The 12,770-nt window shown below is 35.4% G+C and overlaps 1 protein-coding gene across 3 annotated transcripts in view; it reads left to right on the top strand.

Annotated features, from left to right (window-relative positions):
* SMAP1 (small ArfGAP 1) overlaps positions 1-12,770 on the top strand; it is a 99,655-nt gene that overhangs the window by 39,188 nt on the left and 47,697 nt on the right. For 2 of the 3 annotated variants that reach the window (XM_062572852.1, XM_062572851.1), the window contains exons 4-5: positions 612-687; positions 9,885-9,962. In XM_062572852.1, coding sequence (XP_062428836.1) covers positions 612-687; positions 9,885-9,962 — 154 coding nt within the window. The remainder of the gene's footprint in view (positions 1-611; positions 688-9,884; positions 9,963-12,770) is intronic. The other variant, XM_062572853.1, reaches the window with a different exon arrangement.

The raw sequence follows: 12,770 nt of genomic DNA, 5'->3' as shown, positions 1-12,770 counted from the left end.
CTTCAGTATCTTTTCATCAGTATTGCTTTGGTTTTCTTTCCCTTCCACAGAGATGTTTATTGTAGTAAGTCATTCAGGAGAGTTTTCTGTTGATCTCAGAGAAGAGTTTATGATCAGCTTTTGATGCATGGTATAAATTGTGCAAATCAGAAAACAGCTACATAAATATCATCTTTTTTTTTTTTTTTTTTTTTTTTTTTTTCTGAAATAATCTTTCCAAGATATGATGGCAGACTGTACTTTTAATTATTTACTATAAGTATGTGAGTACCTTTGCAAGTTATTTACAGCACTACAGCCCTGCAGCTTATAAATATTAAAATATCATAGCTGTGGAACATTGAAATACTTTTAGTATTTCTTTCTCATACTATTTTATTAACAGATTATACTGATTGCTTTCCCCCCCCCCCTCCTCTGGTAAAGGAAAACCCTATTTGGACAATGCAGTAGCAGCTGTTTTGTATAAAAAGAGTTTTATTTTCTTTTGCTTTAAAAATACAAAGTGATACGGAACAAGAATCTTATTTTAACCAAAAAAGCTGATAAGTTATCAAATTAATGTTGCTGTTTAACTAAACGCATGTTTTCCTTAAACTAGCTATTTCCAGAGCTGTGGAATTTTTCATCAGGGATAAATATGAAAAGAAGAAGTATTATGATAAAAATGCAGTTAATGCCTTCAATGTAAGTAAACAATTTCACTAATATTCTTTTCTTACTTGCAAGCTATATAAGAGAAATGTAGAGAACATTTAGGTATAATTTTATAACAGAAGAGGTACTATATTCAGACATATTCAAATTCACTTTAACAGTAGAAAACTTGGACATGCGACTAAAAGCTTTCTTTTGATATCTTTTGAAATCTACTTCCAGATTTGGTAAAGTCAGTGTACTTTGTGTTACATTTATAAGATCAAAGCATCCAACAAATAGCTTGCTTTAAGCCTTTTATATTGTGATGTTTTGCTCTTTCGTATTTTTTTTTTTTTTTTTAACAACGTACTTGTACATTCTTTCTGAACATCTTTTTCTGTGGTACAGGAGTAAAATAAGATTGCTGTTTCTTGCAACCTTTTCTTCCCTCATTCTTCAGAAAATCTTGAGGAAAAATGAAGGTATTTTGAGACCTCTTGTGAGGGTCTTGTTGCTCTGCTGACTTCTAGAAGGATACTTATACTGACGTGTACTGTAATAGGAAATTTGGGCAATCAGGCAGTTTTATAATCAAGGAGCTGTATGTTCACCGCAGTGAACAGAGTGCTTTACTCGGCAAAGCAGTTTCAGGAATACTAGCATTTAATGAAGTTCATGACCACTTTAGTTTTTTTGATGCAGCTATTTTTGGGGCCTATGACTGAGCTTACATAATTTTTATTTATATATGTATTTCTATGTTTAAACACTCCTTCTTCTATATCTGTAGTATTGAAATACAGCCTAAAATGTAACTGCATCACTGCATCTGAGTAAACAGTGAATTTTGTCAGGGAGATGAATGCCAGGTTGGGAGGAAGGAGTGGGAATTTATGCCTGCCTTTGCCAGCAGTGAAAATAGATCTTCGAACTATTTTCATTATAGGATAAAACCAAGCTGAAAACTTGAGAAGCTCAATTCATTAGGTATTCCTGAAGTAAAGGGGCAGTTGCTCACTTACGAGGTGAAACACAAATTGTAGTTTGAATTATGATGTTAGTAGCCGTTGTTTACTTTGATTCTGAAGTAGAAATTGGTTCACAACTATACCTCTTTAAGTAAGTTTTAAAGCATCACAAGATCGTTCTAAACAGAGAACCTAGGTGTCTAATATGATAGAAACCACTGCTGCTTTAATATATTTGAAAGACTAATCAGATTTTGCTCATCCTATTGCAAACTAATATAAATTGCTTATCTCTCATGGGACCAAGAGTAGAATCCAGAAATCCTAAAGTAACAGCATGTTTCTGCTGACTAGATAGCAGCCTTTTATTTCTTCTACTAGGGCTTTTCAGTCAATAACTAACATGAGGTGCATGAACTGTCTAAAGACGCAAGAACCAAATATGTCCTATTATAAAATAATTTAACACCAACCAGTCATGCAAATGCACATTCACCTGCTTATCTTTAGGGTTGAGGAAGGCAATCTATTGAGGGGAATTATATATAGCAAAATCTTAAGCGCACACATGACCACATTTGCTAAGCTAGTGTAGTGAGGAGGAGGAGATTCCTGCTCATGCTCTTGTAGCCCTCTGTCAAAAGTTTTGGTAGCATCGAAGCAGCTGATAGCATGATACTTCCATCAGCTGGAGTCCTGTTCCGACCATATAAGGGTTTCTTGCTTTACCTGAGTTAGTTAATTTCCCTGAGGTGCTATTTAAAATTGTAAAGGATTTTCCAGGATTTGGTCCACTGTTACAAATAGCTGGTGATAAAAACTTTAGGTAGCATCAGAGTTGTACATTTTAACAGAATTCAGTCAAAATAATATGTTATTTCAATATTAGTTTAATTATTGGGAAGGAGATGGCTGTCTTTTCAGATTTCACTAACAGTACAATTTCTGTATTAATGTAATCTCTCAATTGGCACCTAGGAGTATATGTTGGGGGGGGGGGGTCAGCTTTTGATTCCCTGATGCTCAAAATTCTTGTATCTTACTTATTTTGTTACAAAATTTTAATTGTGTAATTGTATGTTCTCTGACCACCATGTTTTAGTTCTAACTTTGAAATGTTAGAGGCACATAATATGATGATAAAATTTGCCGGTGCAAAGAACAGTAGTGTGACCAAACATACAGACTAAAAATAGGCAAATATGGAAAATTTAATGACTTCTTCATGGTTCAGTGAAAAGCGAGGCAGAATAAAGCTTTAGGCAACAAACAGAAGTATTTTCAGTCACTAGTTGTATTTGAAATAGGATAATACATTTAAATAGAAATTAAATACACACTAGAAAAATCTAACATCATCTGAAAGAGACATGACTTGAAAAATAATTAACTTCACTATCAAAATGCATAGATCTCAAACTTTTCTGAGCCATTGTTATTGGGAAAATGTGCAGTGCTGATTCTGTAGCGTTGCTCAAGACTAAATATGTGATATGATGTATTCAGCTGTTATACCAGTTACTGATAATCAGTTTATGACACAGTACCAAGTACTGTGCCTCTTTCCTTTCTCTTGTTCTGCTGCCCAGACTTAGTGCAGGTTTGTGACTTGTCTATAGTGAGACCTGGGGGATGGACACTATTGAACAGTTGCTTGGTACTGGGAAACGTTCTGAAATTAGGTCTATCTCCTAACCACAAATTCAGGCTTTCACCTTGAGAGTAGTGTCCTGGAACAGAGCATGAACAATAGCCCCTAGTAGTCAAAATAAGGTTTTCTGGGTCTTTATGTCAGGTTAGGAATGGCATAATAGAAAATCACCTGGGTGATCACGCTATGCTTGTTTATTCTTTAGTCAAGTAGGAGTACTTGCAAAAAAATATAAAAACAGGATTCACTCCAGAATAAGCAATGTATCTTGAAAAAAGCCAACAAAGCCTAGGGGCTTTGTTGCCTCAAAAGCCTCAAAAGTCTCAAAAATGATACAAAAATGATACACAAAGCCACAAAAATGATACATTCACTGCATATACCCCCACAAAAACAGGTTTAAAGGCAGCCTGAGAATTCAAGGGAAAAATTAATGTGGAAAGTTTTTATTGTGCCTTTCTCATTTTGGAATATTTAAGGGTTTTTTAGGTATTAGTTGGAGCAGAAGCCTTTTTCTAACAGCTGGATCTCTTGAACAGTTACATATGTGCTTGTTGCTTCATGATGTTGTATTAAAAGGGGAGCAAACTTCAGAAAAATACATAAAAACGTTGTGATTTAAATAATACTTCCAAATATTTTCAATATATTGGAATGTCAACTTTTTCTCCCTTTTCTGATTTTTTTTCCCTTCAATTGCCATTGAAATTGCAGTATTTGACCACTTAAAAACTTTATTCTGACCAATGCGAAGAAAAGAATTACAAATAAATTAGTTTACCAAGAGAGGCAAAATGAGTTTTGTTGCACTGCATGGAAGTGTCTTCAGACAGATTGGCTGATATGACTCTTGTAACACACTACTGAGTCTGCTTAGCAGTCTGAGCTGTCATTTGTTCTGGTGTATCAGTTTTTGGAGGCTCTCTTTCAGTAAGTTCTCTGCGCCTCTGGAGTTCTCATTGCATCTGGTGAGATGCCAGGTACATGCAACAACTATGGAACAAGGTAATAATTTCTTTAAGTCATAAACGGCTAAATTTAAATGAAGCTCTGTAAGCAAGAGTGTCTCTTTCAAAGTTAGGGTATAGCTCAGAGAAGCATAATCCTCAAGGAGAAAGGCGTTTAAGGTGGAAATGCTTTGTACTCACAGAAGCTGTTACTTTCTGGTCAGCACGGAGAGTGGAAACTGTAGTAACTGGATACATGTTACTCTTTCAAAAACTGTTACATTTATGATGATTTGTAAATGCTAGATGTAGTTGTAGGGTTCTGACACTATGACTGAAACTGCATTGGCAATGCTATGCTATTTGTCGTGTTTAGGGAAGTGTATCCTCACTATGGGAACTGTATTGCATTGAAGCTGTATATCCTGTGACAGACTTGGAAGTGATATTTCTCAAGCCACTGCCTATCGTAATTCTCTCTCAACATTAAGACTCATACTAGTATAAAAGATCAGTGCTTTCTTTTTCAGGAAGTTGTTCATTATCCTATTGTGGTAAGACCTCAGCTTATCAAGATTTATAAAAACCAATTGCTTTAACCTACAGATCTCTTGATCTGTCTAACAGGCTTCCGGTTTTGCTTTGATAAGATATAATTCTGAAACATGCAGGACTTTCCTTTTTTAAAAAAATATTTAAATGTTTTAATGAATATTTACCTTTAAAAAGAATTTAGAAGCAATATGAGTAAGAAACAATTGAACTTGACTGTATATTACTTGGGAATATATGTGTATTACCGTTCCGTGAATACTATGTGTGATATAGGCACTGTTAACTGTGGGAATAGTCTTTTGCTATTTGAATATTCATCTATGAGCAGCAGCAGTTGTTGACAAATTGACTTATTCAAAGTTCTTTCAACTTAATACTGTCCTCTTCGTAGAATTAATTTTATGCTGAGTCCTCTTAATAATATTTAGAAATGAAAGTGGGCTGCGAAGGATGCAAGGTATAATACAGAATCCGTTAAAGCAAGCTTCACATAGTCATGAAAGGATTAGGGGTCTTTATAAACTTGATACATCTAAGATGTGGTAACGTGTGGGATATACATGTGTTTGAGTCTTTTTATCACTAAGAGCTCGTCTGCAGCAGTTAAGGACTTGCATCAGTGCTGTAATTTAGTAACTGGTGTATAAACATTTACCATGATGGTTGGTGTGAAGTAGTTTTGTATGTTAAACTCTTCTTCAGGGGGGTGCTGATATGAAGCTGTTTAGAAATATCATTCCACTTCAGACTTGCACCTGCTTTCCACTTTTAAGCATAGGCCAATCTTTTATATTCATCATAGGTTTTTTTATTTGCTTGTTTGTTTTTATGTATGTAACAGTTCTAGAACTGGAGGGTAAAACATGCAAAGCAACTCTTTATGCTTAAAACTCTTTATGCTTCTCTAGGTCATTATCTCCTGGAACCCTGTTAAAAAAGCGCAAACAACAATTACACAAATAGCTTTACATACTAAAAAAAAAAAAAAAAAATGACTTGAAAGATTGATAAAATAGTGCTTTTTGTGGAGCAAATAGGAACCTAACTACAGATGTTAGGCAGATATCCCAAAAGAATGAAAAATAAAGCTATCTTTATGGGGTTTTCTTTTAATTCTTACTTGTTTAGGAAAATGAACTACCTTACTCTTGCAGTGAAACTCCTTATTACAGTAGGCAAGACTTGTGTAGTTCTGAATCTGCATTTAAAAAAGAAATTCCACAAATGGGAAAACTCAGTAGAAGCTAGTCATTGGACTGCCTTCATTTTAATTTATTCCCTCTATTTCCAAGTATTATTTTTTTGTTGTTGATTTCTTTCTTTCTTTTCCGTTTTAGGCTTTTTATCCTCTATATCCTTCCCACCAGACCTTGGCTCAATTGCAGTTGCTCACTGTCTTCAATTTTTTGCCTTTTTTTTCCCTTCTGTTTGGGGTATATTGGTAGCTTTCTGGATGCCTTCCTCACTTACTTCCTCACTTGCCATGATTTAGAAAGCCACGGCTTAAGTCAGTGATGCAGAGCCAGGAAAGGGAAAGTCCCGTTGGTGAGGTTTCCAGCTGCAGCCTATAGTTTTGATGCCACCTGAGTGTTTGTACAAATGGGTCTTTCAGTTTATTGCCTTTGGGTGGTGGTATTTTCATTGTAGAAGCTGTGATAGATACAGCTATTCTTGGGTTTTGGGCCAGGTTGCTTTTACCAGTTCTCATGAGATTTGTCATCTGTATTGGGGAAGCAATGTTTGCAGTAGACTTTTTAACACTACAGGTGTTTGTAGTCAAAACAGATTCATTAGCATACACAGATTGGAAGTGCTCTATGAGCTATACAACACAGCAGTAGTTTTGAAAACATAAAGTACTGCTAGAACTATAAAATAGCAACATACGACTTGTTGTGAACCACTGTTCTTCATCAATGTTTCATCTATTCAGTAGCTAATATCACCCATCATATATATGTATTGCAAACAGGACATAGATATCAATGCTAACTTTGAATGATCTGGCTTTGAGAATGAAATATGCAGAATAGTGTTGAAAGCTGTTTAGGAATGGCTTATGCTAATGAGGAGGACTATATATTGAGGGTTTTGCTGTACATTAGATAATATACTGCAGTTTGAAAATAAGAACGTAACACAATCTGTAAAAGTAAGGAGAGCTTGGTGGAGAGCACAAGGGAGAATGAAAATAGATTGTACTAAAGTTTCAGAACATCAGGTAACCCCATTGATTTGTTGAGACATTCTGTATGGGTTAGTTCATTAGTTAAAAATGAGCATTTTGAAACACTCCTGAAAATCAAGTATGCAATGATTGAGTTGTTTGGTTTCTCCTAACACTTGAAGAAGGTATTAACATTCTTAATAATTACTTTTGTATTATTCAAAATTTGGAATACCCTAGTTAAGTAATACCCAAGATAACAAGAGTATCTACCCATACACTGTAGTGTCATTATAGGTATTAGTTGTATTTAGTGCTAGTTTTGACGTATGAATGTGAGATAATACAACAGCTGAGCATAGATTAGGAACAAAATAGTTGAAATTGCAGGGCCTGGATTCCTGACTAGTTCGCTCTGTCCCTCTTGAAGGCTCTTCTACGCTTAGCACAGTGCTGACCTGCTCCCAGTTCTGGAGATAGCTTGCGCAGTATTAGCTTGCTCTGGGAACAGGGCACTGGTCAGCTGTTCCTTAAATATGTTTGTCCCAATGGCAAATAGTTTTCCAGGCTTCTCAGGTGCACTCATCAACTCTTGCTACTCTGACTGCTTAACCGCTGCTCATGAATGGATTGCTCCGGAGTCTGGTTTTTAACTGTATTTTGTGCTCAGGCTTATGCGGGCCCTCCAATTGACTTGACTGAATTTTTTCATCATTCATATTCCCTTATCTAGCGCAGCATCGTAGATAGCATATTTAACACAATACGATGGTGACAAAACTGCTCATTGGTCTCAAATCGTGCTGTTGCTCTCATTATATCAACCGAGTCTGTTCTTTGTACACTGTAATGCTTTTTCTCTTAAAGATCGTCATTCATATGCCTTTTGTACCCTTGCTTGGTTGTGTGCTCGCATACGTGAAGTATGCTTTTGACTGCTGGTTATTACCCTGAAGAGAATGCAGTGCTACTGTGTGTTTTTAAACATTACATTTGGACATTTCTGCACTTGTCCATCCTGTCTCATATCACAGAGTAGACTGCAACTGCTTTTCACTCTGTCTGGCCGCTTATAGATTACATACTGTTTCTCCAGTACTTAGTTTGCAAAATTACAGTAATTAAACTTTCGTAAGATTACCTTATTTTAGGTTAGATGCTCCCTTAACTTACATAGATGATATGTAGATTGAGAAGGACCATTATAAAAGGATGGAGATGTGACACAAACATCTATAGTGCTGATTCTGCCCTACATATCCCCCCCCACACACACCCAAGAAATTCTGCTCATCTGTTTGTGTGGTCGGGAGCTGTTACCTGCTGTTCATCTGTGAGAGCTAGTGACCTTTAGTTCTCTAAAATCTGAAGTATAAGAAAGAGTTAAAGAACAAAAATCCCACTTATCTTTAGAAAATTACTTTTTAAAATTTATTACTGGAGCTTATAGTTTAATATCTGAAATTACCAATTTTTCTGGTATCTTCCGTTACAGTGTAGTGAAATAAAGACCACTGTGTTCCTATTGTGGCAGAATGCAACACTGTAAGAAACTCCGTTTCATTGTGGCAGATGTATCAGTAACTCTTAATAACTTGAGAATTTTAAAACAGTAAGTTTAAAATTGAAGAGTATGCCTTTCATATTCACAGGTTAAATCTGGTTTAAAATTTGATCCTTTTATAAATCTTTCCTGAAACTCTGCACCATCTTGCAAGCTAAGCATGGTTTCTGAGTTTGTGAATATACTGGATATAAATATTCTGTGAATATTCCAAATATATAAGCTATGGTACTGGCAGCATTATCTGTTAGAAATATATTGCATTTAGACATGAGGTAAGGCTTTTCTGTGGCTTTGTTTCCTTTTAATGCAAGCTGCTTTTTTGAAATTAAGTAAAGCTGTGTCATCTAAATTGGTTATTTTGATCCAGCATAATGACCTGCTCTGTAATAGCTTCATTTTTTAAAAAAATTTCCTCATAGATAGTAGAGATAATACAAAGCAGTGTAGAAATGTCAGCTTTATAGCTTTGAAGATCTACTACCTGTTTGGTAAATGTAATTCAGTAGCATTTTTGTAGTAAATGGAAAAAAAGAAAGATAATGTTTGCATTAAAGTGATCAAATATGCAGGAAATAGGATGAGATGATGTATGAAAATGCATTTAGAGAAATCTCATTTTTTTTGAGCAAACGACATCTGTTGCATATATAACTTGCACCTTTTGGATAATTCTGGAAGTATGGTCATGCTAGTAGCAGTGTAGGATAGACTAGATAGTTAGTCTAGGAAACAGTGTTTCCTAGAAAGCAGCTAATATTTGACTAGTTGGTCTGGCATTGCTGGAACAACAAAAATGACCTCTCCAATAGGTCTGGCATTCCACTGCTAGGATGCTGCTTTATGTTAACCTAAGCTGTCTGCTCATTTGGTGTGCTCTGAAACAGTTAATTAGAACTTTAATTAATGTATAACTTTCAGCGTTATTTTGTATTGCTGTTAATGCAACTATTTTGTGGCAGTGAACAAGAACAAAGACATTTTCTCCTCTCCCCCTCCCCTGGGGACAATGTGCCTTCATGCATCCGGGCATTGGTATTTCAGTAGTCACGCTGGATAAAACTGAACAGTGGATGAAACCTAATTATTTTTTGTATGCTTGTGATACGATCTTATCCAGGTTCATTTTCTTTTTTCTATTCTAGTGAATTTCATTATAAATCACTCATTGTTACCTAACGTTTTCCTTTAGAAATATTACTGGTGAAAATTTAGAAAAGAAAAAAAATCAGGAAATACTTTGTCTTTTCTTCTTGTTTTTTTTCTATTTGGGGTGAATTTTTATCCCAAATTCTTGAAAAAGAATGAAAATCATGTCTCTTAGCTGCCTTTTCTGCCCCCTTTCCACTTGTTCTTGCTTATTTTCCTCTCATTTCTTTCCTCTTTTATATAGATATCCTCTTCTGATGCTGCTCAGCCTTTGGCATCCTCTCCCTCTCTACAAGCTGCTGCCGAGAAGAGCAAAGCTGAGGTATACTGTTTTCTGGTGTAACTCTTGTCAGGTTACTTTATTTTATCTTTAGTAAAGCTTGGGGCATTTAAAATACTCCTGTCCCCCTTGCTTCCTGGAATAGGTAAATGAAGAGAACTGATTCAGTGGGATAAACCCCGCACCTGTATGATTGTCATATATTGATACCTTTATGTTGAAATTCTGATTCTGCTCTGGTTTAGTGTCACAGAACCATGTCAAAACGCTTTTTTTCCTTCCTAGCTAATGGGTGTGAGTGATTTGTCCTGTCCTCTCAGGAATAATTTTCAATACCTTCCTATATTACTTGCTTGTTTCAGAATCCAAATGATCAGCCGTACACTTTGGTGGATATAAGTGTTGAAATAAGCTAGTGACCCTTTTGTTAACTCATATGCTGGTTTTAGTATCCCTTCTATTTGGGAGTGTATATATATATTGAAGTTGCATTTAATGTTTAGAAGGCCTATGAACAATTTAATACCAATAAGGTAAGGCATCAATCATATGAAACTCTCAGTAAATGTCAGACTTCCTAATGTAAATGAAATGCATCTTTTAAACATGAATGCCTGATGTTAGGCTTTTTTATTTGACACTTCACTTTGAGTGAAGTGTGTAAATTGAGACTGTATATCCTATATAAAATAACTTATGATCTAAACATAAATCATGCTCTCTTTCTTCTAGATACCATAAAATGCAGCCAGATGTTAGAAATTATTTTAGTTCAGCTATATTTAAATACTAATTAAAGCCTGAATTAGTCACATGGACTAGGCCACAAGCCTTGGTAAATGTAACCTCTTGCACATTTTATAAGTTGTAAGAGGAACAGCAACAGCTGCTTCTTGTTATTCACCTTTCTCTTCTTAACGCTCTCTTTTGATGCATTCAAATTTGGAAATTTCACTGTGTGATTGTTTTGCCAGGTTGTTGCCCAAGAATGAATCTTAAGGAAAAATGAATTTTTTTTTCTACAGAGTTAAAGAGCGAGGTGAAGAGAGTTTATTTTAGCATACTGATAATGCTTTTTGACTATTTCTACAAGTAATGAAATAGCTGAGGGTTGAAGTTCTGCCATAAATATAACATTTCATTTGTTTTTATTTATCTGAATTTGTTTTTATCTGAATGAGATAAAGTTCATTTTTAGACAAAAAAATAAACATTGAAGTTTGCTTATTGAACGTGCAAAGTGTGAAGAGTCAGGGATTTTTAGGTTCTCAGTAAAAATATAGTGAGTGAAAATAAAATCACTGGGAATTAAAAGAGGTTCTGTAGGCTGTGTTAAGGTACGGAGGAGGAAAAGCTGGCGAGTAGTGCATTTTAAGTCTTCAAATCTCCAGTATGAAGAAATTAGGGATTTCTTAAGTGCCATGAGAGGCATTTATTGCTTTACACTTCTTTACCTTTCTGGAGTGTTTACGATATGAAACTTATTTGAAGCCCTCAAAGTTCTCAGTCTTGAGAAATAAAACTTTCCTAATACTTTCCCCTCTGTAAGTGAGGTGTTCTCTAGCCAAACATATTTAAACAAAACTCCTGTTGAAGTCAGACTGGAAATCAGGATATTCTGCAGAATAATGTGTGCAAAAGCTTTAAAATTACTTTCACTAGAATATGCTGTAGTAAATGTAAGACGCTGTGTTTGAAAATTAAGTGTGCAGTCATAGAACTTCCAACAATCTTTCCCAGGAGAGGAAGCAAACGGCAGTTGTCTAAGATGTAGAACAGCCTCCTTATGGGAAGAGATTGCATAAACTGGAATTATTCAGCTTGAAAGAAAAAAATACTTTTGGAAAAAGTATCACTGAAAAAGGTATGATAGTATACAAATTATAGATGGAATGGAGGAGGTTGGAGTGATTTTTCACTATTTTTTCCTACAAAAAGAAGTAGGAGCACAATAAATATGAAAGTTTTAAGATGAAACATGCTTCTGTACCTGTCCTCTTTGTAAGTTTTTTTTTTCTTGAACATTTGACACTGCTGTGGGAAGGTAAGGGGTCAGCTGGGCCTCTTATCTGGCCCAGAATGCTCATTTTTTTTTTCCTGCTTGCTCACTAAAATCCAATCTCTGTTATTCCACAAAACAGACATTCCAAAATGCTTTGCCCATTTACTGCAGATTAAAATGCATTCTTTAATGGTTGAATCTGACAGATCTTGGCTCTGAGATAAACTGGGTCTATTCATGACTGTTGTGGTCATTATTTCCTGTTGCTTGAGTGACAGCCACAGTTAAGTAGGTGCTTGGTGTGATGGACTCATTTTCCAAGACCTGAGTGTTCAAGTAAACACCTGATGAAACAATTCACCTGGGTGACGTGCGGTTTGAAGGCAGATGATGTGCCACATCCCAATTGAAGCTGCATGGAACGAATGCTTTAAAAGCTGTTACTAACAAAATTTTGTAGTATTGCTAGCCCTCGCTTTGGTAAATTAAGAAATGGGATAGACATAATTCACTGGTCTGTAGAAATGTTGATGGAGAAATGGTTTGGAGAAACTTTTTGTTCCATTGAATAAATATGTAGGTTATTTCTCTATAAATATGGAACTTACACTTAGATTGTCTACTGACAGTAGACTGACTGCATTTTTACAATTATAAAGGAGCTAATTCACAGTAAAATTCATCTTCCTTAGAAGTTTGTTTCAATTGCTGCACGGATAGCCAGTTGTCCAGACTTTTATTTTTGTTATTAATGGGCATTCAAAGTGGGAATGCACAGTATTTTTGCACCATATTCAACCCAATCGTGCTTCCTCCCCAGGGTAACAGAAGTGCTAATACTTGTGTGT

Source organism: Rhea pennata, chromosome 3 (assembly GCF_028389875.1).
Source record: "Rhea pennata isolate bPtePen1 chromosome 3, bPtePen1.pri, whole genome shotgun sequence".
Lineage (NCBI taxonomy): Eukaryota > Metazoa > Chordata > Aves > Rheiformes > Rheidae > Rhea > Rhea pennata.
Note: the sequence above shows the minus strand (reverse complement) of the source record. Positions and strands in the feature narration are given on the sequence as shown.